Raw genomic sequence first — 25580 nt, 5'->3', positions numbered from 1 at the left:
GTCGTTTGGATTAATAATCAGATGTAAGTAACCATATCACTGAAGTGTCCTCAAACTTGGGGTGTTGTAGAGGACAACAGGCTGTGTCATAAGCATCACTGCCCGAGGCCCACAAGCCTGGAAAGGGTGCTTTGCCCAGAGGAAGGGGGAGGCAGGACGACATAGGGTAATCTGGTTGATAGCAGCTTCAGGATAAGCCCCCATGAAGACACGTGTTAGAGGGCAGGTCCCGTGCCTACCAGCCCTCCAGGAGGCCAACCCAGGGCAGGGAGAGGTGGCGGGCACAGCATGTCAGACTTGCAGGTGGTCTGAAGGAGAGGAATCCAAACTATTCTCTCAGAGCCTGCCTCGGCAGGACTTCCCTAAAGCTTACTCTTTCCTAAGGGCTAAGTTTAGTGTTTTAAAAATTCAGATAAACCCAAATCATAGAAAGCTGATGTCCTAATAGATGTCCTAATACAGGACATCTATTTCAGTGCCCCCACTTTCCAGATGAGGACATTGAGGCCCAGAGAAATCAAATGACTTGGCCAAAATTGCCCAGTTAGTTAGGTGTCAAGGGAGAGACACCACTTCTCTGTCACAGGATGGGGTAAACAGAGCTGAGGAGGGACACAGCAGGCACCTCTGCCTATTGGAGATGGAGTAGCCATGACTTTTGTTTACTTAGGAAAGGGCTTGCTCTTAGGATGGTGGCCAGTTTCCTTCCCTCTTGCAAGGCAGAGCCTGTTGGGGGCTCTACCAGAGCTTTCTTTAGCCTTTTCACTCCCCTACATAACTGCAGTCAAGTTCTACAGATTAGACTTATTAAAGTCAGAGAGCTCTGGAGGCGAGGAGAGGGCAGACAGAGGGAGAAGCTCTTAGCCTAGAACCTGCAATCCTTGCTGTAAACCACTCGCCCTCTCCTGTGGCCACTGCTGCTGCAGCGACCCTCAGCCTGCACAGGCGAGAGCTTGCCCAGACACTGATGCAATGCTGCAGGACACTGACATCCCCTGGGGGCTTCGCAGCTGCTGCTCAGCAAAGAAATAAGCAGCGCACATGGGCATTCCAATTTTCCGAGGCTGGAGAGTCACAGGCAAAGGAAAAGCAGCTGCCTTTGGATTGTTCTGCGAAGCCCTAGCTACTCAGAAATGTGATTCCAGGACCAACAGCATCAGCATGCCCTGGGAGCGAGTCAGAAACGCAGACTCTCAGGCCCCACCCAGACCTACTGGGTTGGCATCTGCACTTTGACAAGACGCCGGGGTGATCCCTGGCCGTGGGGCAGGGGAGCAGCGCTGTGCTCTTCCCTCTCTCCCAGAGCCACCTTCCTGCGTTGCCAGACCCAGGGTCTGCCATCCAGCAGTCTCCCCCCCCTGAAATGCAGCCCTTCCTGCTTCCCCCAAAACCTTCAAAAAGACAAGTTCGGACCAGAAGGTTAAGCGATAAAGCTCTTTGCTCTACAGGACAAATACTCAGCCTTCTCAAGAAAGAAGACAGTTGTACATACTCAAAGAGCAAAGTTGTCTGGGGCTTTTGCTTCTGGGCAGTGACACCCCAAAGGCCCCCCAAGGCATTGCTGCTACGTAAGGCTGTCTGATATCTGATACTAGGGAGACGACTCTGAGTGATTTAACAAGGTAATTTGTATTCATCATTCCCAGATTATTAAAGGACAGACAGTTGGGCAATACATTTTACATATTCTTAACAAAGTGTTTGGAAGAAAAAAAGTCCTAGCATACAACAGTTATCTAGAGTTAACTAATGTGCAACAATCCTTCCTTCCCCGACTAACACCAGATCCCTGAGGTTATACTGTATCTCCATAACTCTTACTCCTTTGCTGATGAGCTGACTTACTCCTTCCCCCAACCCCCTTCCCCGGCCAAACTGAGTATTATTGGTGGTTCCTGCTGGTGGTTGATAAAACACACAGGAGTCAAGGAAACGACTTTTTTTAGACTTTTTTTTTTTTCGGTTTGTTTTTAAAGAAACTGCATACATCATCAGAGACAAACAATAATTTAAATACCATGCAGTTTCTGTATGTACAAAACCTAGGCCATAGAGATCCAGTTTACTTTGTATTCTATTTACACGGTCTTCCTCATACAGCCGTCATCTGTTAAATTAGAACACGGGAGAGCGCTCCCATACAAAGACAAACTATGTACAGACACCCGGGAAGCAACTCGAAAAAGCAACCGGTTTGGGGATTAACAGACAAATGGGAAGAAAAAGTCATTTCAGGTGACCTTTGCCCACTGGCTGTGCACAGGGAGAGCCTGAAATTCCATTCATCAAAGCACACACCACGATTTTCATTCGGCAAATATAAATACACGTTCATAAGCGGGAGAAAAATAAACTCAGAAGTTTTCATCACATCTACTGTCACATTGTTTGGTTTCTCTAATCTGACATAAAGGCTAAAGTTTTAAAAGTTTTACAGGGCTCTGAGGGATAGTTTTGGGGAGGAATATATCAGCGATTTCGAAAGAGCAAGTAGGCAGATGGCAGTCTCTTCTGTCATGAATGGGGTGGGGAGGTCGGGGCAAGGTCTGATTTTGAGAGGGAAACATTTTGATTTGAGAAATTTCACATTTTTCCTCTTCTGCTAGTCCAAATGACAAAAGGCTCAGCTGGGAATTTATACACTCGAGATAAAACTTCACTTGCAAACTACAGCTTTTTTAGAAAAGGGATGTATTTTAAATCACCTAGCCCATCTCTCTTTTTTTCTTTCCTAATTAATGTCAAATTGGCATCTTTGAAGGTAACACACATTTTCAGTTGCTGTAACAATGTGGCAAAAAAGAAATTTGGATAGATTTCTATAAAGACCTCAAGATTTCAAGAAAGGAAAGAGACAGCAGAGGGCCCCACTCTGTGGTCTGTTGAGTTTGCCCAGCCACTTACAATGGGCTGGAAATAGCCCACCTCGATGGTGGGTGAGCTTGCAGTGGCATTGGAGGTGCACCCCTATCTCCATGCAAGTGACTTCAGGAAAAGGGTGCTCTGCAGGAAGAGAAGTAGAAACTGTGCTCAATTTCTTCCATGCACAAAGTGGACTGCAACAATAGGGCACTTTGGGGGGAAAACCTGGACTGCTGGCTAGCTGGCTGGCTGCAGGGAAATTGATTTTGGCATCATGTTCCCAGGGAATCTGAAAGACCCAAGAACCAAGGCCAGCAGAGACGTCACTGGCCTTCGTAGGAGTAGTCCAGGCAATGGAATGAGTTCCCTTAGGACTCTGCTCCTGGGCCAGGGGAAGGTGTGACCATCATGCCAGGGTGCTGCAAGCTGCCTGACGCACAGCTGTGAGTTAGAGGAAGCTCAGACTCAGATCCTGGCAAGGCAGGCACCTCCGCCTAGAACATGTGCCGGCCATAGAGAAGTTAAACCAAAGAGCCCTATATCTTTCATCATACCATTTGCACATTCAAACGTCAGTAAGCCTTTTGGGAAGACAGTGTTTATAGCCACACTAACATCCTGACCACATTTTCCCTGAACAATACCTCTCCCCACGGCAGTAACTATTCAGATTCAACATTCAATGAGAAAAGGATCCAGTGATGGCGGACTCCTGGGGGTGGCCAGTGGCATGCTCACTCCAGGGGGTGCGAGGAAAGCATATGACAGCTTTGCAACAGCTGGTGGGCACTGCCTAAAGAACTGCCCTGAGCTCCCCGCAAAAATATGCACAGCTCCCGGGTTAATGCTGGCCACAGGAGCGGTTAATGCCTGCAGAACATTAAATGGCCTCATTGGTGGGTGGGCATCCCAAGAGTAACTTGCTTCCCACACAGTTCGGGGTGGGGACTGGTTAACTCTTTTTTGTGAAGGCCACGCTGGCATCTTTCTAAATTCTGGGCATGTGTGGTGGAGAGTGAGCCATCACCTGGAAAGATCGTGGTTAACTATGAGGCCACTGCAGAAGGCCAGGCAGAGCTTTGCCATGGAGGGCCCTACAAGCTCTGTCAGGAAGGAAAACAAAACAAAAGAAACTGCAGTGGGTTGCTATAGGGTTGGGAGTTGTCCTTCCTCTCACTGCACATCCTACCCTCAGTGTCCCCCTGTCGACAGAGCACTGCTTTCCTGTGGTCCCAAGTGAGAAGGACAGTTAGCACTATTTCTCCAATCACCCTCACCAGCATGAGAGAGAGGAAGGAGTCTCTCTGGATAAACAGCTGTGGAAGTACAGCACTGCGGGCATGGCTGGTGTTTGCACGATTCTGCCATATGCCGAACCCTGGGGCTTCTCCATAGAAACTCTTCAGTGCAAAAAAAGGAGACTCGAAGGCCATCAAGTAGTCTAGAGGAAGAGTCCATCAGTGACTGGAAAGCCAGTCTTTCAGGAATGGTTTCTAGCCTGCATGCATCAGTCCTATACTCAGAGGCCATTAACTTCCAAGCCATACAGTCACCGGCCCGGGGGCACGCTGAGAAAATGAGGAACATCAGCCAAGCAGAGTTTCTTACTCCAGACTTTATGCCCTAATAGGGTCTTTGCGCTCATACGCGTGACTACCAGAGGAAGACCTTACCAATGGCTGTTTGTGTGCATAAGATCACCTGTGACATTTGGCTTTTTTAATATGATGGGTTAATTAGTTTGAACTGAGCAGACGACAGCTTTCCTCTTCTGAACCAGAGCTTCCTGGAAGGCAGCTCGGCTCAGTCTGAGGGGACAGGATGGGTGCTCAGTGCCAGCCTTCCACACCTGGAGCACACACACTCTTAGGACCGACAGTCAACCACAGACTCCCCCAGAAAAGGGCTCTTCCCTTTTGTTCACTGCATGGATGATGGCTGAAGGGAGAGAAAGGACAGGGGCAACTGAAAACAGTGCTCCCTCTCAGCATCCTCTTTCTAAGGGGCCCCCAAACCAGATGCCATGCCTGGAGCCAGTGCGTTTGGCCAAGTCTAGAAGGCCAAACAGATCATTTACTTTGCGTGGTCATCCCCTGGCCAAACCCACCGCCTCAACTTTCTTTGGACTCAGGTGACAGATACTTTCGAGGAAGTGGTTCACTGGAGCCTAAATGAACATGGCGCCTGCTGGGCCCGGCCGGAGAGGACCAGGACTGCTCCGAATGCCAGAAAGTCTTCAGTGAGGCCGTGCCGGTGCCCTCGGCCCTGCTGGGGGTGGGATGCAGTTCAGTATCAGCAGTGGTGCCAGTGGCTCTGACCACGGAGCGGTAACCATCGCGTTTTCACAAATAGAATCCTGATTGTGTTTCCTTTTATTTTTCTTCTCCTTCTTTTTAAAAAAGGCAGTTCAGAAGATTTACATCGTAATGGGGAAGTGAATAAATACCAGCACTTATGGTTCTTATAAATTTATGTTTTGAAGACAGCATAGCACTCAAGAGGAATTCGATGGTTAAGGTCGGTGAAACCTGGGAAAACAAATAATTAAATCAAGACCAAGAGGCTGTCAAAGAGGTCAGATTTGACAACCCAGACTTCCCATCCTCAGATTCCTTGTCTCTGACAGCAACAGGGAGATTTAAGTCTCCAACCAGAGGCACATCCCCACAGAACTCCCCAAGTCCGTGAGGCACACCGAATTCACCTTTGGTTCTGGAGTGATTTAATCTGGAGCTCCTGAGGGCCAAATGGGATGGCCCTGGTGGTGCTCAGCCCATGCCCTCAGCCTGGACTCAGCCCAAGGTGGAGAACCCAACCTTGAGTCTCCAAGTCCAGGCACTGTTCCTCTAAAGGTTCACAAAGGAGACAGTTGTGAGAACTAAGTCAATGGCTCCATCACTAACTGGCCATGTGACCTTATACAAGCCCCTTAAATCTCTCCGTGCTTCAGAATGAGATGGAATCACCGAAGTGAACCCACTTGGGAAGTACCATGTGGATTTGGTATGTTGCCCAGGTGTGGCCTCTGCTAACTGGCTGTAAATTGGCAATGAATGATCTTTTCTCTTCAGCTTAAGTGTTCATGAAAACCCACTTTGGGTTACTGGTGGTCTGGCCCTTAGATCTTGAGTTTGGATGAGTTAAAAACGAGACTTTCAGAGGGCCGGCCCCGTGGCATAGTGGTTAAGTGCACGCACTCCGCTGCTGGCGGCCTGGGTTCGGATCCTGGGCACGCACAGATGCACCGCTTATCAGGCCATGCTGTGGAAGCGTCCCATATAAAGTGGAGGAAGATGGGCACAGATGTTAGCCCAGGGCTAGTCTTCCTCAGCAAAAAGAGGAGGATTGGCATGGATGTTAGCTCAGGGCTGATCTTCCTCACCAAAAAAAAAAAACCTAGGCTTTCAAAAGGCTGCTTTTAGCCTGGGCCTTTCCTGTCCCTTCCCCTAGTTTCAGGAACCACAGTGGAACCTCATGTCAACCTTTCTTCTATCTTCTCCCCACTGCACCCACCACATGGCCTGTGATCCAGAAGCAGACAGGATAGTTTAGTTTGGAAGTAAACATTACAACTGGAGAGAAAAAAAACCCAACTCGATACTAACCTTGTTAAATGTCTACTCAATTCGTGAACTTCCATTTCAGTGCTTTTAAATTCATTGAGCTCCTTTCGAATGGCAGCCTGGAATGAAGAGAAGCCCATGAATACACAGGGGGGCAGATGGAAAGGAGTTCACTTTTTATTTTATTTCTAACAATATTTCTTCAACAAAGCCATACAAATGCGTAAAATGGATTCCTCCACTGGGAGGAAAGAAATCACCTGAGATATCCTTTAGACCCTACTAAGAACCGCCCCACTCCCCCCCAAATCTCAATTGCAAATGATGATATTGGGATATTACTCAGAGCGTCTCCATCTTCCTCTCTTGACAGAGCTGGTCCATCCACAGTGCACGTGCCCCTGCCCCACACTCCTGGGGTCCCCAGTACACATTTAAATGTCAACCTCTCATCTTCCTTAGGTAAACAATCCAAGCTCATCACAGGCACAGTGATGCCTCAAAAAAGGATACTTCTAGAAAGGATGGATCAAATTTCCCAACCAAATTAAGGGAATGGGTGAGGTCCAGCTCCCCCTTTCCCTTTGATTTATAAAGCCTTTGCTCTTTTATAACTTTATTGACTCCGAGGTGATATATTTCACCACAAAGGGTGTGGGCTATGTTCTGAATAACTTCAGATATTCTGAGGTAAACCTGAATAACCTCATCCTCACAGCACTGCCCACAGATGTGGCTGCAGCCAAGCAGGGAGGGCTGGGTGATCAGACTGCAAGGAGAGGTGAGGAGAGACTGGACTAGAAGAATGTCTGGGGTTAGAGAAAACCTCACTTCTTCCTTGGGGGCTGAAATTTTAAACATGTGCCCTTTCCCACAGCTCTCGCCAAGGTTGATATTTGCTCTGATGGGAATAGATGAAGGCACTGAGAGTTTGAGGCTGGAAAAGTCTTTAGGTAGGATCAGGGTGGCTCGCCCTCGGGAAGGAAGGCACGCTCATGCTTGGGTTTAAGTGCCTGTTTATCAGCTTCAGGGGGGAACTGCTTCCTGTTCTTCTGTCCCCAGCAGCCTTTGAGGAACTGGATAGTTCCCTGACTAACACCCTCTCAGAACTTTAGCACGTGCATGTGGAGACATCTTGTACTTTCCCTGGACATCTGCTGAGACCCTCCTCCTTGGTAAGCAAGCAGACTGCAGTGAAAGTGTACACATAAGAGAACCAGAGAACCAGGGCCAAGGCCCCTTCCTCCTTTCACACTTATGTGACACAGTGCCTGGGGCACAGCATCTGTCTGTCTTGTGCATGGTGGTGCCAGTTCCTGGGATTGTTTACCACAAATTCCTGTAGAGGGAAGATATGAGTGCTATGTTTAAGAAGAGGGCAGAGTTTTCCATTCATGAGGATCTGTGGGGTTGACTCAGCATGTGAAAGGCATTTCTGGGAGGTCTCTCTGCCTCTGGCCACGTCAGTCTCACCCAAGAACAGCAGCTTCCCTGTGCTCCTGTTCCCTGCAATTCCTTGATCTGGCCAGAGTCTAGGCTATAGACGACCTCCTCCTGTATCGCGTGTAAGGAAGCCACTGGCCCCGGGAAAGGATGGGGCAAAGGCTCTTTAGAAGGCCCCTGGTGTACCCCAGAGTCTCCTTATTGTCACTTGCACATTGGACATAGTCATTATTTTAGACTTTTTTTAAAAAAAAAGGCCCTTAGCCCTCCAGCTCCTCATGGTGACTGGACAAGAATAGCAGAGGATTACCAAGCAGAGGTTCGTTTTAGTACATGGTCCAATGGACAGATGAGAATGGCTTATCATTTGCATCACTGCATTTCTTATAAGACAAACTCAGCTTCAGATTATTATTCGTCTTTTTTTTCCATATCGATGTGAGTTTAGTGTGGTGAGGCATGTTTTGCTGTCTCTGTGATTTGTGTTCTGTGTCTCTCATTAAGGTTTTAAGAATGGCAAACACAACAATTTTGTCTCCTTTGGTTTTTCGAAGCCCCGTTAGGTGCCCAGGACAGCGTCCCCTACACGGAAGGTTTGTGATGAGCTTGGAGCCCGTGCTCTTGTACTGCTCTGTGCCCATACAAGTGCTATTCTGTTTCTCTGGCACAGCCTCCCATGCTGCCTTTCCTCCTCCTGTAAAGTGGCACAATATTGTGCATCTGTCTTATGCCTTCTCCAGAGCAGCGAGGAATCAATTCAGTGACCTGTCCGCAGATCATCTGGAGCCCTTTGGGTAAGGTGTTGGGAAGCAGCACTCAGCCTACCCAGCGGGCACTTAGTGCCCTGCTACCCAGACTGTGACCACAGCTTGGCTGTTGGTCTCAATATAGGCTCCCCAGCAGCGAGCGAGAAAGCCATTATAGGAGCAAAGCAAGGCGTGAGAACCCACGGCCCCCTCTCCTCGCCCCTCTGCTTACTTTGTCGGCAGCGGTGAGGCGGGTCCACGGCTTGTCGGCCCTGCGGTCATAGTCCTGAGCGTCAGCCACCTCCACGTAGTCACTGAAGCGGATGAGGATCTTCCTTTCCCGAAGTTCTTCCACTGTGGGCCTTTGGCTGAGCTGTAGGCAGGGAGAAAGATAGATGCAGTCAAGCAGAGAAGTTTAGATCATTTGGTCTGTCTGTGAATTTACAGGTGTGGAAAGTGAGGTCCAAAGAGGCAACAGACACATCATATAGTGAGTGAGGGACAGGGCCCAGGGGGGGACCCAGGGCTCCTGACTCCTGGACCTGGGACTTTTCCAGGACTCTAAGAAACAGCTTTATTATCCCTCAAGCTATCTTCAGGCCTATCCAGATAGACAGCCAGGCCGTCTTTTCCTTTCTTTTGGTGAGCAGGATTAGCCCTGAGCTAACATCTGTGCCCATCTTCCTCTACTTTATATGTGGGACACCTGTCACAGCATGGCTTGATAAGCAGTGCATAGGTCCATGCCCGGGATCCAATCCTGCGAACCCCAGGCCGCTGAAGTGGAGTGCATGAACTTAACCATTACGCCACCAGGCTGGACCCCCCGTCTCTTTCTTAATAACACTACAGTGTCTTGGTCTTTACAAGCAGCTCATCTTTCTGTGTGGGTATAAATTAAAAAAAAAAAATTTAATTCTAAGGAAAAAAAAATTTAAATTAAAAAAAAAATCCATTGTGGATTTTACTGTGACTGTTCTACTTCTCCTGTCAGGTGACAGGAATCTTACACAATGATTTTGTCATATTTTGGATTTGTGAGTCCACATCCATGTGTCAAATTTAGTGCTCTCGGAAAGATGGGTTTGTAAATCATTTTATATGTGTGTATGTTTTAGACACACAAAACTGTACGTGCAAACAGTACACAAACTCTGGGGTATTGAGGAATGCAAATATGTTGATTTACGAGGTCAGAGGAGACCCTGCTCCTCAAGAAGTTCAAATGAAAGGTCAGCCCACAAATGCAGAGCTGGGCCACGTGTATGCTAAGGAAGGCTCGGGATGGGCCTTCTGGATGGGTCTGCGGTGAAGGAATGAAACAAGTAAAAGAGAATTCATATTTATTTAACCACCTCCCGGTGTCACCCACCAGCATCCTTCCTTTGTACTTGAACAACATAAGGCTGACATTTCTATTACCTCTTCCTGTCACAAGGTTTATTTCTTCTGGAACAACACAGTTGCTCTCTCTTTAGGATGCTGTCAATTCACATTTAACCAATGTTATTTAAAAGCAATTTCTCCTCTAAGCCCTAGACTGTATTTAATTCTATTAATAGAAGATGCAGTAAGATAGAATCTTACCACAAAGGCCTATAAAACAAACACACAAGTGAATCCAAACCACCCTGGCTGTTTTGACTTTATATCATGCAGCTGCCATACAGCTTTGGCTGGTGTCAGAATGTTCCAACTTGCTGCCAACTGGCCTACAATGGAAAAGCATAATTAGATGACTGCCTGGCTGGTATTCAATAGAATGGTGACGGGTACTGATAGGCTCTGGACAGGCCCAAGACAGCCTGCAGCTCCCCCTTGGCCAGTGGTGGGAAGATCTGGGGATCAGAGGCCTCCCGGGCTGTGGCACTGGTCCACTTGCCTAGACTGCATGTAGTTCCCCCTCAAAGTGGTTCCAGTCTGTCCTGAGGTGGCCCTAGTTTTCCTGGGACGGGACATTTTGGCATCCGTGGTGGCCTGTTGCAGGAAATCACAGATTTCCCAGGCTCAATAGGTGAGGTTGCTGTAAACAAAAATGGCAGCCCATCCTGACTCCAAAAACGTGTTCTCCAAAATGTGAGTGCAGGGAGCTTTTGTACTATCACTAAAATATATACAAACATTTAATGTTTACCATATTTACCCCAGATAAATAAGGACTTCTACTCAAAATCCCAGTTTGTGTTTCTAAGGACTAGCAAGGTTTACCCTGGGGTGCTGGACAAATAGTATTATTTTCTAAGCGCACCATGACACGAGAAAGGTTGTTAAGCATGGAATTCCTAGTTTATATTTCTGGAAATCATGATCTGGATTTTACTGTCTGTGGCGGAGTCTGGAGTGAACAGAAAACTATCTCTGAGGGTCAGGGACGAGTTTTCATGCCTGAATCCCCTGGGGACCTTAGACACGACCTCTCCAAATCAATGAGGCACTGCGCCTAAGTGGTATGAGGCAGTGAGTGTGGAGGGGACCGACTTCTGCTGCTGGTGTGTGGACTCATTAACCAATGGCTGCCCGGACTCTCCGTTGTGCACGTGGGCTCATGCCCCTGGCCACGTGGGGCTCAGGAGGTGTGCCTCGGGCTCACGGCTGGATGTAGCCCTTGGGGCATGTGAACCCAAGGGCCTTCCTCGGATGCTAAGAAAATGATCTTTGTGGCCAAAGTTGGTTTTCTGGGGGTGATGGGCTGGAAGAAGGGGTAGGGTGCAGGCGTTGGCAGCATTATGTTTCAATCTATGGCAGCAGTAATATCATTTCAACTAAATACTCAACAAAAGAGTAAACTGAGACCCAGATTCCACTATTAATACAACCCAACCCAAGTGCGTTTCCTCCCTCCCTTCCTCCCATCTCCCTCTTCCTTCCTTCCTTTCTTCCTTCCTTCCTTCCTCCCTTCCTCACTTCTTTCTATCCATTCATCTAGCCATTTAACTAGCTAGCATTTTTTTGGGCGGGGGAGGCAGGCATTTATTAAAAGACAAAGCATATAATTTTTAGGTTAGTCTCAATTTCGCTGAAGAAAATGGTCTGTTGCTATCAGCATTGGCTACTGTGTTTTATTTTTCTCAGTACATTAAAATTAAATAGAACTATACTGAGGAAATCCTCGGGCTGAGGGTAAGTAACTGAGAAGCAGCCACCATCACTGGCATCTGGTCTTGGTGTGATAAAGGCTCAAGAGGAAAAGAACTGGCCCAGAGCCAGGAGCTGATATGGATTTCCTACCTGCTGGCAGGCTCCACATTCCTGTGAAAGGTTCTCCCAGTCTCTCCCTTATAAACAGTTATCCCTTCACTCAAGCTCATTATTTCTAATTCCCCAAGCCAGGCCCCGGGGAGGGCAAATACTGAAATGAAAAGGTAGTTTTCCTGGAAGAAGGAAGGAGAGGTAACCAGGAGGAGGAAGAGGCATTTATCTTGTCTTGAAGACTTGCAAAAACTAGGGGCCATTTGGGGGTACCTATCCCTAGCATTACCCATCCTAGGGGAGACAGGTGTGGGAGCAAACTCTCTTCTCTCGCCCCCTCCTGCCAAATAATCAATTAGCCAAGTTTTTCTCTGCAAAATCGTATACTCTTTTTAAAGATATGAGAATTAAATGCACGTGTAAGTATTTTCCTATTACTAGTTTTTAGCAAGAAACCATAAACTTTAGGAGAATTTTTGGGTGCCAGCAATCAACTCTAATGAACTTTATGAAAATCTGATTTTAGAATTTTTCTGAATGTCTAGACATTTCTGTATCAGAAATGAGGGGTTAGCACCAGCCTCCTTTTGATATCCTAGTCATTTCAAAGACACACTTAGAACAATCTAATGCATCTCCCTCATTTCTTCTCACTACTCAGTCTCAGGAAAAAGGATGCCCTGTGTCCAAAGACTGGGTGGTCTTAAGGATGTAAGAGTCAGCCCCTGACAGGGGTGAGGGTGCCTGGGTGAAGTGAGGTCAGTTAGCTCTTATTCTAGTCCCCACCAGGGAATGTCAGCCAGTCATCTGGCCTTTTAGGTACTTGTTTATCTCACTCCTTTTAATTCAGATGGCATCTGGCTTGTTACCAGATGTTTGGGATGCTCTAAGGGAGAGAAAGTGTTGAGAAACACAAATCATCACCTTAATAATTGGTATGGTATCTCAGGATCTCTGAATTTCTTCCTTTGCGTAATATTTCTAGCGAGGAAAATCTATTAATAAACCTTTTAAAAATTAATTTTAATGGGTCTCTTAACTGTCTCTAAGATTTGAGTATCTTTCTCTCAGGACAGTGACTGTAGGATGCTGATTAAAAACACTCTAGTCAGACAGAATATGGTATTATATCTTATGTGTCATCAATTAATTAAACTTGTCAATATCATCCAAGAATAGCCTCAAATAAGAGTTTATTATTAAAGAGGGCACTCATAGAATTAGATCCATTTGGGTCTACATTGCATTGCCAAGCCATCTATTTTGGGGGTTAAAAATATATAAAAATTCTAGCTTTATGACTTTTATCTAAGTGCTTTTCAAACATCTTTGTTAAATTTATCAGTACTTTTGGCATTCTCCTAATTCAGTAATTCAAATTGGATTTCACATAATAAAGTCAAATAGTTCTTAGCAAATATGTAAGAAATAGTACTGGGGAGACAAGGAACACTTATACTTTCCCAGGGTCCTAGCAAATAACTGTGTTATATTTGAACTACTGACTTTGATAGTGAATTTCCAATTGCTTAATGGGGTTAGAGTGAATTTTTAAAAACAAAATATTCACTGTAAGTGAAAATATAATGCATGTGACATCAAGTTGCTTGGGGTAGGTGAGTGTCACAAAATCAAGTAACATAGAATATCACCAGCCAAAAGGACTGAGGGTCTTGAAGCTGAGTTGACCACTGTTCCCTGGAGAGTCCTGGGGAGTCAAGAGAGCTGCATGCTCTACCCCGAGGACTGGAACCACTAACATCGCTTCCAATGGGCCAGGCAGCTGCACGGCCAATGGGGCACAGGAGTGGAGGGCAGCCCACCCTCTCCTGTCCCAGCTCTCAGCATGGAGAACCATCTCACCTTGCGAGTTAACCTCCTCTTGATCTCTCTTTTCTCCTCTTGTTCCTCTTGTTCATTCCGAGCTGAAAGAAACATTTAAGAAGCTTTTGATTTTGGTCAACAGTGTCACACGTAGGTGCATCCTCTGAACCTCTGCAGGCTCAAGGCTCAGCAGCTCCCAGCTTGAAAAGGGGGAGAGAGCGCTCTTGTTCACTACCCCAGCCATCCTTCTGCTTATGGGGATGCTTTCCAAACTGCCTGCATTGTTTTAAATTGGTGATGGGCAGGTTGACCTTATTTTGTTTTCTTTATGTCACATGGTGTTTTGAGTCTCCAGACAGAAATGCTGAGTTGAGAAATGTGGCCACAAGGCAAAGGAGGCGGGTCCTAAAGGCGTGGGGGTGCTGTTAGCAGTGACACGGGCGTCTGGGGAGAAGTGAGGCTCCCTTCTTTGGACAAGATTGGGGCCTCACTCAACTCTGCCTGGAGCCTCACGGTGACTGAAGGGGGGCTCATTGTGATGCGGCCTCGTGTCTGGTGCACTGTGGGGCAGAAGAGAAAGAAGACCGGCCCCTCGGGGGTGCCTGTCACCTGCTGCAGAAACGAAAAGAGGCACGGCTACTGCCAGACGCAAGGCCGGCTGCACGAAGAGGAATTTCAAAACGCTCACCTTTCGTAAGCCTTGATTCCATTAATTGTTTGAATCTTCCAAGAAGTCCACAGAACATGTGTGAGGCCACAGCGTGGGACACAGTTGCCTGCATCTAGACTTGTAAGGAGTGTCGTAGAGTAGACTTCGTGCCTAAACGTTCTCAGCTTAATATGTGGGGTGACTTATTCATCAGATGTTTAAAGAGCCGTAAGTAAGAGGGTCTGGGGAAGACAGCAGAGATTTGGAGGGCAGAGAGTGTGGGCTTGTTTCTCCTTTTAAGCTAACTGAATGACCTTGGGTACATCACTTTCCTTCTGGCCCTTGGAATGGAAGCATGGGTATAAGCATTATATATTGTCTAGCTTGAAGAAAATCATGAAAGTCAACCTGTGTCAGAGAAGGCTTGTGATTCTCACCCACTGAATTTAGAATGGTATCAGGAAAAGGAATCTGCTTGCAGCTGATTTTGGCATAGGGTGCATTAAGAGCGCCCTGGGCACTTGTTCTCTCATTTTGAAATCACTGTTGTTAGATTGTTTCAATGACTTATCGTATCAGTGCACACTTGCAATTCAGCTATCTCAGTATGGGACAGATCTTTAAAAGAGGGAAGTCCCTTTGCATAGAAGTAGGATCCCACCCTGCCCCTCCTTAACGGCCCTGACAGCAGCAAACACAGCCACACCCAACTCACACTGAAGGTGGCAACACCTCCCACTAGAAGAGACATGGCAGTTCAGAGCAGAACTCAGGCCCCTGAGCGAAACCCCCAGGGGCACGATTTGGCTGCTCTGACTGCCTGTGGGGCTCAGGATCTTGTATGGGGGCAGCACTAGAAACGCCCACATCCTTCAGTGGGCCGAGATCACCAGAGGTCCCCGTTGCAGTTGGCTCCACAGAACCCCAAACCCCTACATGAGAGCTCCTTCTTTTGGTTTTAAAGATCCTATCTCCCTCCCCGAGTTCCCTTTAAATATGCAAATTTCTCTTGGATAAAAACCCACTAAACTAGTCAGCCATTAATATCTTAGTATGAACTAATCTTATCAGAGGTAAATTGGGAGGCAGAGAGCAAGACCCAGAAGGGCGACCCCAGACAGCTGCATTTGCAGGTGGGAGGGAGGATGGAAGGAAAGGTCTAGTCTGGATCATGAGTGCCCAGAAGGCAGCTCATAGCACTTAGTTGCAATGTACAGACTCACAGCATATCAGGGCCATGAGGGCCCGAGAGACCACCTAGTCTACCACTCTCGGTTTGTAAATGAGGATGTGAGAGCCCAGGGGAGTTAAGTGGCTGGTCACATGCTACATGGCTAATTAGTTAGACAAATAGTTCTCTCACTAGAATACGCTGCCTCTTCCCCCGTCATGTTTTGCTTGAGGCCGGCCCTCCTCTCATTACTGGTTACTGGCCTCAGACTCTAGTCAGGGCTGCCTCACCCTACAGTCCCCCTTCCCAGCCATGAAGGTCAGCATTCTGTACAAGGCATGGAGCCTTCATCTCCTACAGGTGTTTCTTTGGTCCCTCTGGACCAAGGGGGTCCCTCTGGCAGGGCCCCCAGCTACCAGCTGTGGAATCTATACCTTTAGTTCAAAGCCATTTACAAACCCAGGGTCATGAATTCTCAGGCTGAGGGTACCAAGACAACCCCATTAGGCAACTGGGAAGACCGGCCAAGAAAGGCCCACATTGTCATCATCTGCTCCCATCATCAGAGTGAGCTCATTATGTGCTCAGACATGCACAGTGTCTCACTGGCTGCTGAACAAAGCCAGCACCACCTACAGGCCGGGCAGGGTGGGGCTGGAAGCCAGAGCCAGCCTCTCAAGCCCCACCACGGGAGGAGGACGAAGTGTGACATCTCTGTGTACCTCTCTCCAGCACCCTCAGAGAGACGAGCCCTCAAATGATTTAAACTCAGAAAATAAGTTTTAGAACACACTGTTTGAGGGTGTTTTCCTACACGTCTAAACATTTCTTGTTGACAATCAGAATAGATTAAAAAAAAATATTTAGGAAAACAAAGTTCCAGAATGCAGAGAAAAAATAAGAACCAACGGGAAAAATAAGCTCCTTTCCGAAAAGTTTTGAAACAGAAATGATCAACCTGTTTGAACTTGGCAGTTCTTTAATCTGCAGCTCTTTGAACAAGACAAGAAGGAAGAGGAGAGAGAACAAAAAGGAACCAGGGGACAATCTTCTAAGCCCACTCTGGTCCCCTGACTCTAAGCCCCCCAGGCTAACTAGACTCAAGTAACTGTCTCTAAGATCTGAGTATCTTTCTGGATGGCAATAAAAACCTATCGTGAGGCACCTGCCCGTGATCTCCCATGGATCTGGGCAAGTGAGAAGTGGGGGCTGGTGTCTTCAGGAAGCCAGAAGGGAGCTGGGGATTTTCCACCTTCTCTTTCCAAAACGCTCGCCCTTGCTGAGAGAAGCACTATTTTCTGAAACCTGAATAATCCCCCAGAAGTTTTCAGCTTCTTTCAGGTCAGGAGTCAGGTGGGAAGCCACAAGTACAGTGTGGCGCCCTAAGTAAACCGTTAGAGCTTCCTCCAGAAGACGACAGATCTGCATTAGGCATGTGTGTGTGGGGGGGGAAGCAGCAGAGGGAGAAGGAAGCACGTGCACCCCATTTCTGATTTTAGGGATAAATGGACAGCTTTCTGTTTGTCTTTCTCTTCAACAGTGGAAAGTTTATAATGGATCAGGTATCAGATTGGGGCAGAAAGGGAGACAACACACAGGCCAGGTGCTTCCCTGATCATGGAAATCATCTGAAAAAGTTCTAATTCCATTTCGTAGCATATTCAGCTTAGAAACTTTTAAGGGCACCCCTTGTTAGAAAAAAATATATACATAAATTCCTAGAGACCTAGGAAATACGTGAGGTGCACTCAAGACTGAGGAAGGCCAATCCTGAAAATGTCACAACTGAGGGTGGGGAAGTGGCAGCTGGCCTGGAGGAGGGAGGCAGGATGCTGATAAAGGCAAACATCACAGATGGGTGCGCTGGAGGAGCTGCAGACGACAAACCTCCCGCCACAGCCTTCCCTGGGGAAATGCACAGCTCACCCTCAGCAAACCATTCAACGCTGACCCAGTCACAAGACCACAGTGAGGAGAGGTAAAAACGTAGAATCAAGAACATTTTAGTTTGGTTTAAGTGGAAATACCCTGCCACTCAAAGTGTGTGTGTGTGTGTGTGTGTGTGTGTGTGTGTCTGTGTGTGTATGTGTGTGTGTGTGAGTGTGTGTGTACAGCATTTCTATGGAACTCTGCATAGCAGAAATTTCTCTTTGCTGGAGAGAAATTAGAAGAGGATGTGTGTGTGGGGAGAAAGGGTCATGAATTAAACTAAAAATATTATTTGTTGACCATCTTGAGGAAAGTGTGGCTGAGAGTAGCAGTAATGAAAGAGCAGATGTGAGCAGAGAGGTTTTATTTTTTAATTATTTACTATCTCCCACTAAATGGAGGTATGCTGGTGTCCATGAGATATTTGACTTCTTTTAGTATTTTTAATATATATTTTAAGCACCAAGTGGATTCTCTGTACATGCTCAAATATCTCTGTCCTGAACCAAACAAGAGGCTCGTTTATTTGTTCTGTCGACAGCCACAGCGGCGGCTGTGTTTTTCTTGAATGAGAGCATTAGGCAAGCATACCATCACCCAGTCATGGGAGTCCTGAGAGATGGACACAAAGCATTTTCACTTGGAAATGCTTTCTTGGACTTTAACGTTCAAAGAGAAGGGGAATCTTATCAACAGCAGCCAGTTGCAATGGAAAGCCATGTTTTCTAAGTCCCAGTTTTCAAATGGCTATTTGCCTTATTTTAGCCATCAATAGAGTATTTGCTGTTTTTAAGCCAATTTTGGTTTAAAGGTGACCCTAAGTCTCCTCAAAATCATTAGTTCTCTCTAATTTTTCGGTTTCTCCAACTTTACAGCCCACCAAAGGGAAGGTTCTTCCTACAGTCTGTGAGCTTCTAGGGCACCAAGTAACTTAGAATTTGCCTTCTTGATGGGGAGGTTGTCTTCAATGTTCTAACACACAAGGATGAAGCCTCAACTGTCAGAGATTCTCAGTCATTTCCACACAGGCACAAGGGAGAAAGCTTGTGGCCCACAATTAAATAATAACCAAAGCCACCCACAACATCAGCGAGTGCCATGGGCTTAGTCACTTACGTTTCAAAATGTTCCTCTGCTCCAATTCCTCTGCAGTTGGCCTCTGGCTCAGTCGCCTGCGGAAAAAATCCAGGAAAAGTTTTTGGACCATATCATATCCTCCTTGGATCATTAATCTCCTCGGCCCTTGTAGATACACGAGACAGAGTCAGTGGCTGGAGTTCTTGTTCCATCCTGTGCTCTGAAAGACTGACTTGCACCACCAATGTCTCCTCAGTTCCTCAATTTCAACCCCAGGAAAGGCACCATGCGTCACGTCATGCTGAGCTGACCCTCCGCCTTCCTCCCTTCATGGGCCCCTCCCCAGCCCTGCGCCTCCGGTGCCTCCAGGCAAGTGGACTATTCTCTTCACAGAAGTCCCTTTCTTTCCTTGTGGCCTCCTAACTCCAGGAACGTGGCCTCTGCCTTTCTCCCCCAACCCTGAGGCTAGAGCTCGCTTCTTGCCACGATTGTGCAGACGCAGTTAGAATACAAGGAGGCTCATGGCCCCAGGGAGACGCGGGAGAGCATGTCTCGGCTGCAAAGAACAATAGCTGCTCTTCTTCTCATCCCCACCCATCACCACCAGGGCCTTATTAGACGTGGAATGACAAACGAACAGGAGCAGAAATGACACCCCTGTTGCTGGGCATGTAATTTAGTCATAACAAGTGAAATATCATAGCAGGGGCATGAACCTGCTATGATGCAACAGCAGGGGGCGGGGACAGACAATGGATGGGCACCCCGTAGTGACAGAAGTCTCCAGAGAATGGGAAGGGCACCAAAGAGGAGAACTACATGCTTGTATGCCCATATCAAGTTCCAGGAATGATCAACACAAACACAATGGGCTTCACTGTTCACAGAGATGTTTGTATTTTTGAAGTTCTTGGAAATTATTTAATAACCCTGCAATTATTCAGCATTTTGCTTCACCCATTGGAATGAGCTGTGTGTGAGATGAGAAAATTGTGGATGGAGTTTGAGCCTTCTCTGAGTCTTCCATTAGGAGCTAAGGGGTAGAGAGAAGTGCTTTTCTAGTGGTAGAGGTTGGAGTCCCTTCCCAAATATCTGCAACTAGTGTCTACAGTTGGCAAGATGTTTACATCATGGAATCTGAAGAGAGATCTAGAGTGAAAATATCAAGTCCATGGAGTCACCAAGTGTAAATATTTAAAATCCAATGCTTACTGTCACTTGTAGTTCTCTTTATTGCCCTGGGCCAGAAAACAATTAATTCTGTGATACCCCAATATCATCACCATATATGCTAAAGATAGGGAATGGGCTTCAATGCCAGAGAAAGGATTTTTGGTCAGATATCTGTCTGTAAAATTTATGGCATCCTGGAAACTGCTGGAAATCGTATTCAAAAGTGTTTTTAAGTTTATAAGAACATTTTCATGTTCATTATTCATTTCCTCCTCAAAACATCGCATTAAGGCTTATTTATCCCCATTGATAAGGGCCAGCTGTGTATTTGGAAATTTACAATATTTGAGGTTCTAAATTTGGACTCAGCAGTCTTTAAGTCCTTTCTAAAATAGCATTCTCATACTGTAGGAAGAAACTTGAGATTACACAACTGAGCAAACTGATATCATAGGTCTGGAATGCAGCTACTGACTCCACTTGGAATGAGCTTCTTAAAGGCTCTGCCTTACCTTTCAATTTATTTTCCCCAAGAATACTTGTTTTTTTTATAGGGATGCACAGCCACCTTTATGGGACCATTTATGGCACCTTTATAAGACCCAGGCTTTAAATGAAGCTAGGGTTTGGGGGGCAGTATGTTTTGGGCAAGCCCTTCAGATTCAAGACAGAGCTTGTATCTTGGAAGTGGGGCCAATGTTTCATGTCCAGAAGTGTCTGCAGAATGTTTGCCCACTGACCTGTGCTGAGCAGCCCATTGATTCCACTACCAGATGCACTGCCTGGTTCTGTGCTGGCCTTCTGGTTTTTGTTTTTCTTATGGATAGTGTTTGGAGGGCACACAACAATGAGTGGCTGAACTATAACCAGAGAAAATTCTGTTATTAACTAGGCAGCCTTATAGTCTAGTCATGACTTCAAATGAGGCCCTCTATGTTTCATTTCTCTTGAAAGGATCTGAGAACATCAAGGCTAATCACAGCTATGAAACGTAGCTAAGCCCTCCCAAAGGGCATGTACTATAATTAGTTGTTTTGACTTTGAAATGAGATTCGGTAGGAAAATGATATTTGGCCACTACAAGTGGCCTTGTAATGACAAAGCACTAAACAGCTCAGGAGTTACAGGATCTAGGTTCTAGTCGTGCTCTGCTCTGAACCTACTGTCCTTGGAGAAGGTTCTGGACCCCTCTTGGCCTATGTTCTTTTGTCTGCAAATAATAAATAGTACAGTCATGTGCCACATAATGATGTTTTAGTCAAGGATGGACCGCATATACAACGGTGGTCCCATTAGATTAGTACCATATAGCGTAGGTGTGTAGTAGGCTATACCATCTAGGTTTGTGTAAGTACACTGGGTGATGTTCGCACAATGACGAAATCCCCTAATGATGCATTTCTCAGAATGTACCCCTGTTGTTAAGTGACACATGACTGTAATTTAATAAGCTAAGGCTGACTTAATGCCTATAACGTGCAGGCATGATTGTAAGAACTGTATGTATGTTAATTCATTTCATCTTGGCAGCAGCCCCTTGAGGTAGTACCATCATCATTTCCATTGCACAAATGGGAAAACCGAGGCATAGAACATTGCATTCCTTGCCCCAGGTCACATAGCTAGCAAGTGACAGAGCCAGGACTTAAACCCAGGCCTTCTATCTCTATAGTCTGAATATTCTTAACAAGTGTATTCATTTCCTATTGCTGCTATAACAAATTACCACAAACTGAGTGGTTTAAAACGACACAAATTTATTATCTTACAGTTCTGGTGGTCAGAAGTCTGAAAAGCATTTCACTGGGCTAAAATCAAGGCGTCAACAGGGCTGCGTTCCTTCTGGAAGAAGGAGAGAATCTGTTCCCTTGCCTTTTTCAGCTTCTAGAGGCTGCCTGCATTCCGTATGCCTCTTCCAATCTCTCTCACTTTGACTCTCCTGCCTTCCACTTATAAGGACTCTGTGATTACACTGGGATCATCCAGATAATCTAGGATAATCCTCTCTGCACAAGATCCTTAATTTAATCACTGGTGAAAAGTCCTTTTTGCCTTGAGAAGTTACATATTCATAGGTTTGGGGATTAGGACATGGACGTCTTTTGGGGGGCTGATATTCTGTCTACGACAATCGTTAACACTCTATTAGCCAGAAGCTGTAAACTGATGTCTGGTGGGCTGGATTTGACTCTACAAATTCTCCTTGGCATGCTCAGAGGTTACAATTTTTTTCTACCTGAATCCCTTTAGATAGGGTGTGTGCGTCCCAGTAAGCCCAGTCCCCAGATACCACCTGTGAGCACAGTGACATCTGTCCTGCTTTCTTCCTTGCCAATCATTCCTGGCCCCTGTGGGCTTCTGAGTTTGAGACTCCTGGATGAGATCATCAAGTCACAAGAACCCTAACTTTTCTTTTCTTCCTTTTATCCACCAGTCTACCCAACATTGACTAAGAACCCCACTGAGGACCAGGCACCGCCAGTTCCTAAGGAGCTCACAGCCTGGAGGTGCACATTAGTGATTAAATGTGCATGTCACAACTGGATCAACAATTCTCAAGAGCTAGACTATAATAAAATATCCTCAAAATAATAAGTGGGATAGGATTTAGGCTTTCATGGCAATTTAGAAGGCACTACAGATTCTTGCAGCATCTCAGCTTGGCTATCAGGAGGGTCAGCCAAAAACAGATCAGTAGATATGGGGAATGGGGGCTGGGTGCCAGGCAAAATTGTGAAAGAAATAAAGTTTTTGTTGGGGTTCTGTCTTAACTCTAGCTCCTGGACTCTTCCTCTTTCAAGTCCACAGAATCATGTTATCACTCCTACTCTGGTTCATTCCTGTCAAGACCTGTTCTTAAAAATGGATGTTATACACTCAGTCACACTCAAATGTAAACTCATTCACTTACATAACAAATTATTTTTGAGACCAGCTCTGTGCCAGGTTCTGTGTTAGGCATGGGGTATAGTGATGAGCAAAAACAGATCAAGGGCCTGACCTTTTGGAACTTGAAGACTGGAAGGGGGTCAGGGAGGCAGTCATTAATCACAGTCACAGAAATAAGTATAAAATGTAACTATAGTAAGAGCTTCCATAGTGATGAAGCTGGGGCAATAATATTGAGATCTGACTAAATTAGGACATCAGGAAAGGCTTCTTGGAGGAAGTGACACTGTGCTCAGATCTGAAGGATGGAAGAAGCCAGGTTGCTGGAGTGGAGAGAGCAAGGGGAAGAAGGACGGTGAGAAGTAAGGCAGGGGCCCAGGCTGTGCGGGCCATATAAGCTGTGTTCAGGATTTTCATCTTTTTTCAAGGAGCAATGCGAAGCCACTGAAGAGTTTAAATTTTAGAGTGGGTGAGGGGAGGAGAAAATGAACATTTCAGATCTACAATAGATCACTTGATTGTTGTATGGAGAATGGATTGGGAGAGGCTAGAGGTAGTTTGAGTAGAAGCCTTAGAAGGCTACTGCACACCTGGTAGAAAATGGTGGATGCTTGGGCTAGGCTGTGGTGATAGACATGCAAGTTCTTAGGAAGCCAAGTTGACAGACCATGGAGACACAGTGTATATGGATGGAGGGAGAAGGAGGAGGTATATAGGATATCTCTTAGGTTTTTTAACTTACACAACTGGATGGATGGCAATGCCATTCACTGAGACAGGAACACTGGAAGGGAATCAGGGCATTTTGGCAGAGGATGGGGGGAAGGGTAGAAGGGAACAATAAGTCTGAGTTTGCATCTGTTGATTCAGAATGCTTTTGCAACATCAAAGTGGAGATGTCAAGGGGGGAGCTGGATATATTGAGCTCAGGAGAGAGCAGAAAGGTGTAGGCCAGTGATAGAAATTTGTGACTAGTCTGCAATATAGAAAATATTTGAAGCCAGGAGTATGAAGAAAGCATAGAATGAGAAGAGAGGGCATAGGATGGATCCTTACAGAATTCCAATTGTTAATGCTCAGATTAAGGAAGACGAAAGTGCCAGGGAGTTAGAGGAGGGACAGTGCATGGAAGCAGGATAAAAACTAGAATGTCACATTGTGGAAGCAAAGAAAGAAGATGGGCGTGGTCAACAAGGAGTGCTGAGTGCTGCCGAGAGGTCAGATGAGGCCTGAAAAAATGTCCACTGGGTTTAGCACCAGGTGGGTTATTAGCAACCTCATGTAGAGCTCTTTCAGGGGGTGGTGGGGACAGAAGCCTGGCTAGAGTGGGTTGAGAACAGAGGTGAGAAAATGGACACAGCGAGTATGGAGGACTCTTCCTTGAAGCCTGGCTTTGAAGGGGACAAGAGCTGGAGGTGAAGGAGGCTCCAGTGAGGTTCATATTTTTCAATGGGAGAAGACTGAACATGTTTAATGGAAAGAATCCAGATTAAGCAGTGGTGGTGAGAAGCTAAATATATAAGGAGGGAGAAGACTCAATTGACAGTGGAGGAGTCCTGAGAAGGCAGGAGAGGTTGGGATCCAAGGGACAGAGAAGATCTTATCTTTCAAATGGAGGAGGGATATTCTTGACTGAGACACAAGGGAAGCAGGATAGAGTGCGTTGTATGTAAGTTTTTATGTTTGGTATTGGAACTAATAAGGGAGTTCCCAATTGATGGCTTTTACTTACTTTTTCAAGTTGGACTAAAAAAGATGACATATTAGTTTAAAATATTATCTTTCCTTGAGGGATTTGTCTTTGAACAGAGCCAAATTCACAAACCAAAGGGATAAAGCTCTAGCTTCAGAATTGTAGTCATCAGAATCTTAGGGGAACAGCCTGCCATCTTCACCACGTAAAGTAGCCATCTGCTTGGTTCCTTTTAAGATCTACCTTGTGCAGAAGTATTGGCTAATAGAAGGGTGAAGAGCAGGGCACAATTGCTCTATTAATGAAGTGATCAACTTTATGAATAATCCCAAGGAGCCAAAAATTCCAAGAATAAAAGTAGAGATGCCTTCTGAATGTATTGTTTCTCTTTTACCCTCACCTTGCTAGTAGATTTAAGTAACTATATCTGATTTAGACTAACATGAAATTAAAAAATTTTTCCTGACTATATATTTAGACACGACCATTTATATGCTAGGTGGCAAGGGAAACCTTTTTTTGAGAGTTACACTTCTATATAAAATGAATTATCCAAAAGTAAAAGTTTAACGTACTTTCAAGTGATCTATTGAAATAGCTTTGCTATTATATATGTGACCCTGGTTTATGAGATATCTCTGAGCAGCAAAATTGTTTCCACGCCTCAAATGATTTCTTCTCTACCATGAACCACGCTAAATGATTTCCATTTGCTGTGAACTGAAAAACCACTGAGCTCACATTTAAATGCCGCACGCCATCAATCGCCATATGTGAGGCTTCTATCTTCTTTCAAAATTTAAGAATGGATTTTGTTTTTATCAATCTGAACAACTCTATACTAGTGACCATAATAAACAACCAGATAAACTAATGCTTTTATTTCTGCATGAAAAGACTGTGAAAAAACAACCCCCAAACAAATAGCACTTCAGTTTTGGCCTTGGATAAAGGAGACTGCTAGAGAATGTAGTGGCAAGATGCTTTAAATATATGCAGAGCAGGGAGCATTGTCTCGGCGCATTACAGCCTCTCCCCAGAGACGTGACAAAACTCTCGTCAGTTTTGCTGGTCTGACTTGTCGATGCCGACAAGGATTTGTTCTGCTGCACAGAGCTAATGAGCTTCTGCAGGCTTCAGAACAGCAAGGTCACAACTTTCATTAGTACTTACAACTGCTTATTGTTTTGAGGGTCCTGATTTTAAAGTTTGGATCTCTGAAGCTGTATCTGCATTTCAGGAAAAAGAAAAGCAGAACTGACTTTGGTTTTCTGCGTCTCAGCCGCAGAGAGAGGTAACTGCCTTTTCAGACAGATGGAAAACGAAAATGCCGAGGTACTCATGGAGAATGACAGACAATAAGGTCCTCTCT

At 45.8% G+C, this 25580-nt stretch overlaps 1 protein-coding gene across 4 annotated transcripts in view; it reads right to left on the bottom strand.

Moving 5' to 3' along the window:
- Nucleotides 1–1934: 1934 nt before the first annotated feature.
- The window catches only part of PHACTR1 (phosphatase and actin regulator 1), a 500383-nt gene continuing 476737 nt past the window's right edge, over nucleotides 1935–25580 (bottom strand). For all 4 annotated transcript variants that reach the window (XM_087438011.1, XM_014788747.2, XM_014788746.2 and 1 more), the window contains 5 exons: nucleotides 18493–18548; nucleotides 13667–13728; nucleotides 8847–8987; nucleotides 6468–6544; nucleotides 1935–5390 (listed from right to left, as the gene is read on the bottom strand). In XM_087438011.1, coding sequence (XP_087294137.1) covers nucleotides 5375–5390; nucleotides 6468–6544; nucleotides 8847–8987; nucleotides 13667–13728; nucleotides 18493–18548 — 352 coding nt within the window. In that variant the 3' untranslated portion in view covers nucleotides 1935–5374. The remainder of the gene's footprint in view (nucleotides 5391–6467; nucleotides 6545–8846; nucleotides 8988–13666; nucleotides 13729–18492; nucleotides 18549–25580) is intronic.

This window comes from Ceratotherium simum, chromosome 13, assembly GCF_057802395.1.
Source record: "Ceratotherium simum simum isolate JZ-2026a chromosome 13, ASM5780239v1, whole genome shotgun sequence".
NCBI lineage: Eukaryota > Metazoa > Chordata > Mammalia > Perissodactyla > Rhinocerotidae > Ceratotherium > Ceratotherium simum.
The sequence above is the reverse complement of the archived record's forward strand: the minus strand, read 5'-3'. Positions and strand labels throughout refer to the sequence as shown.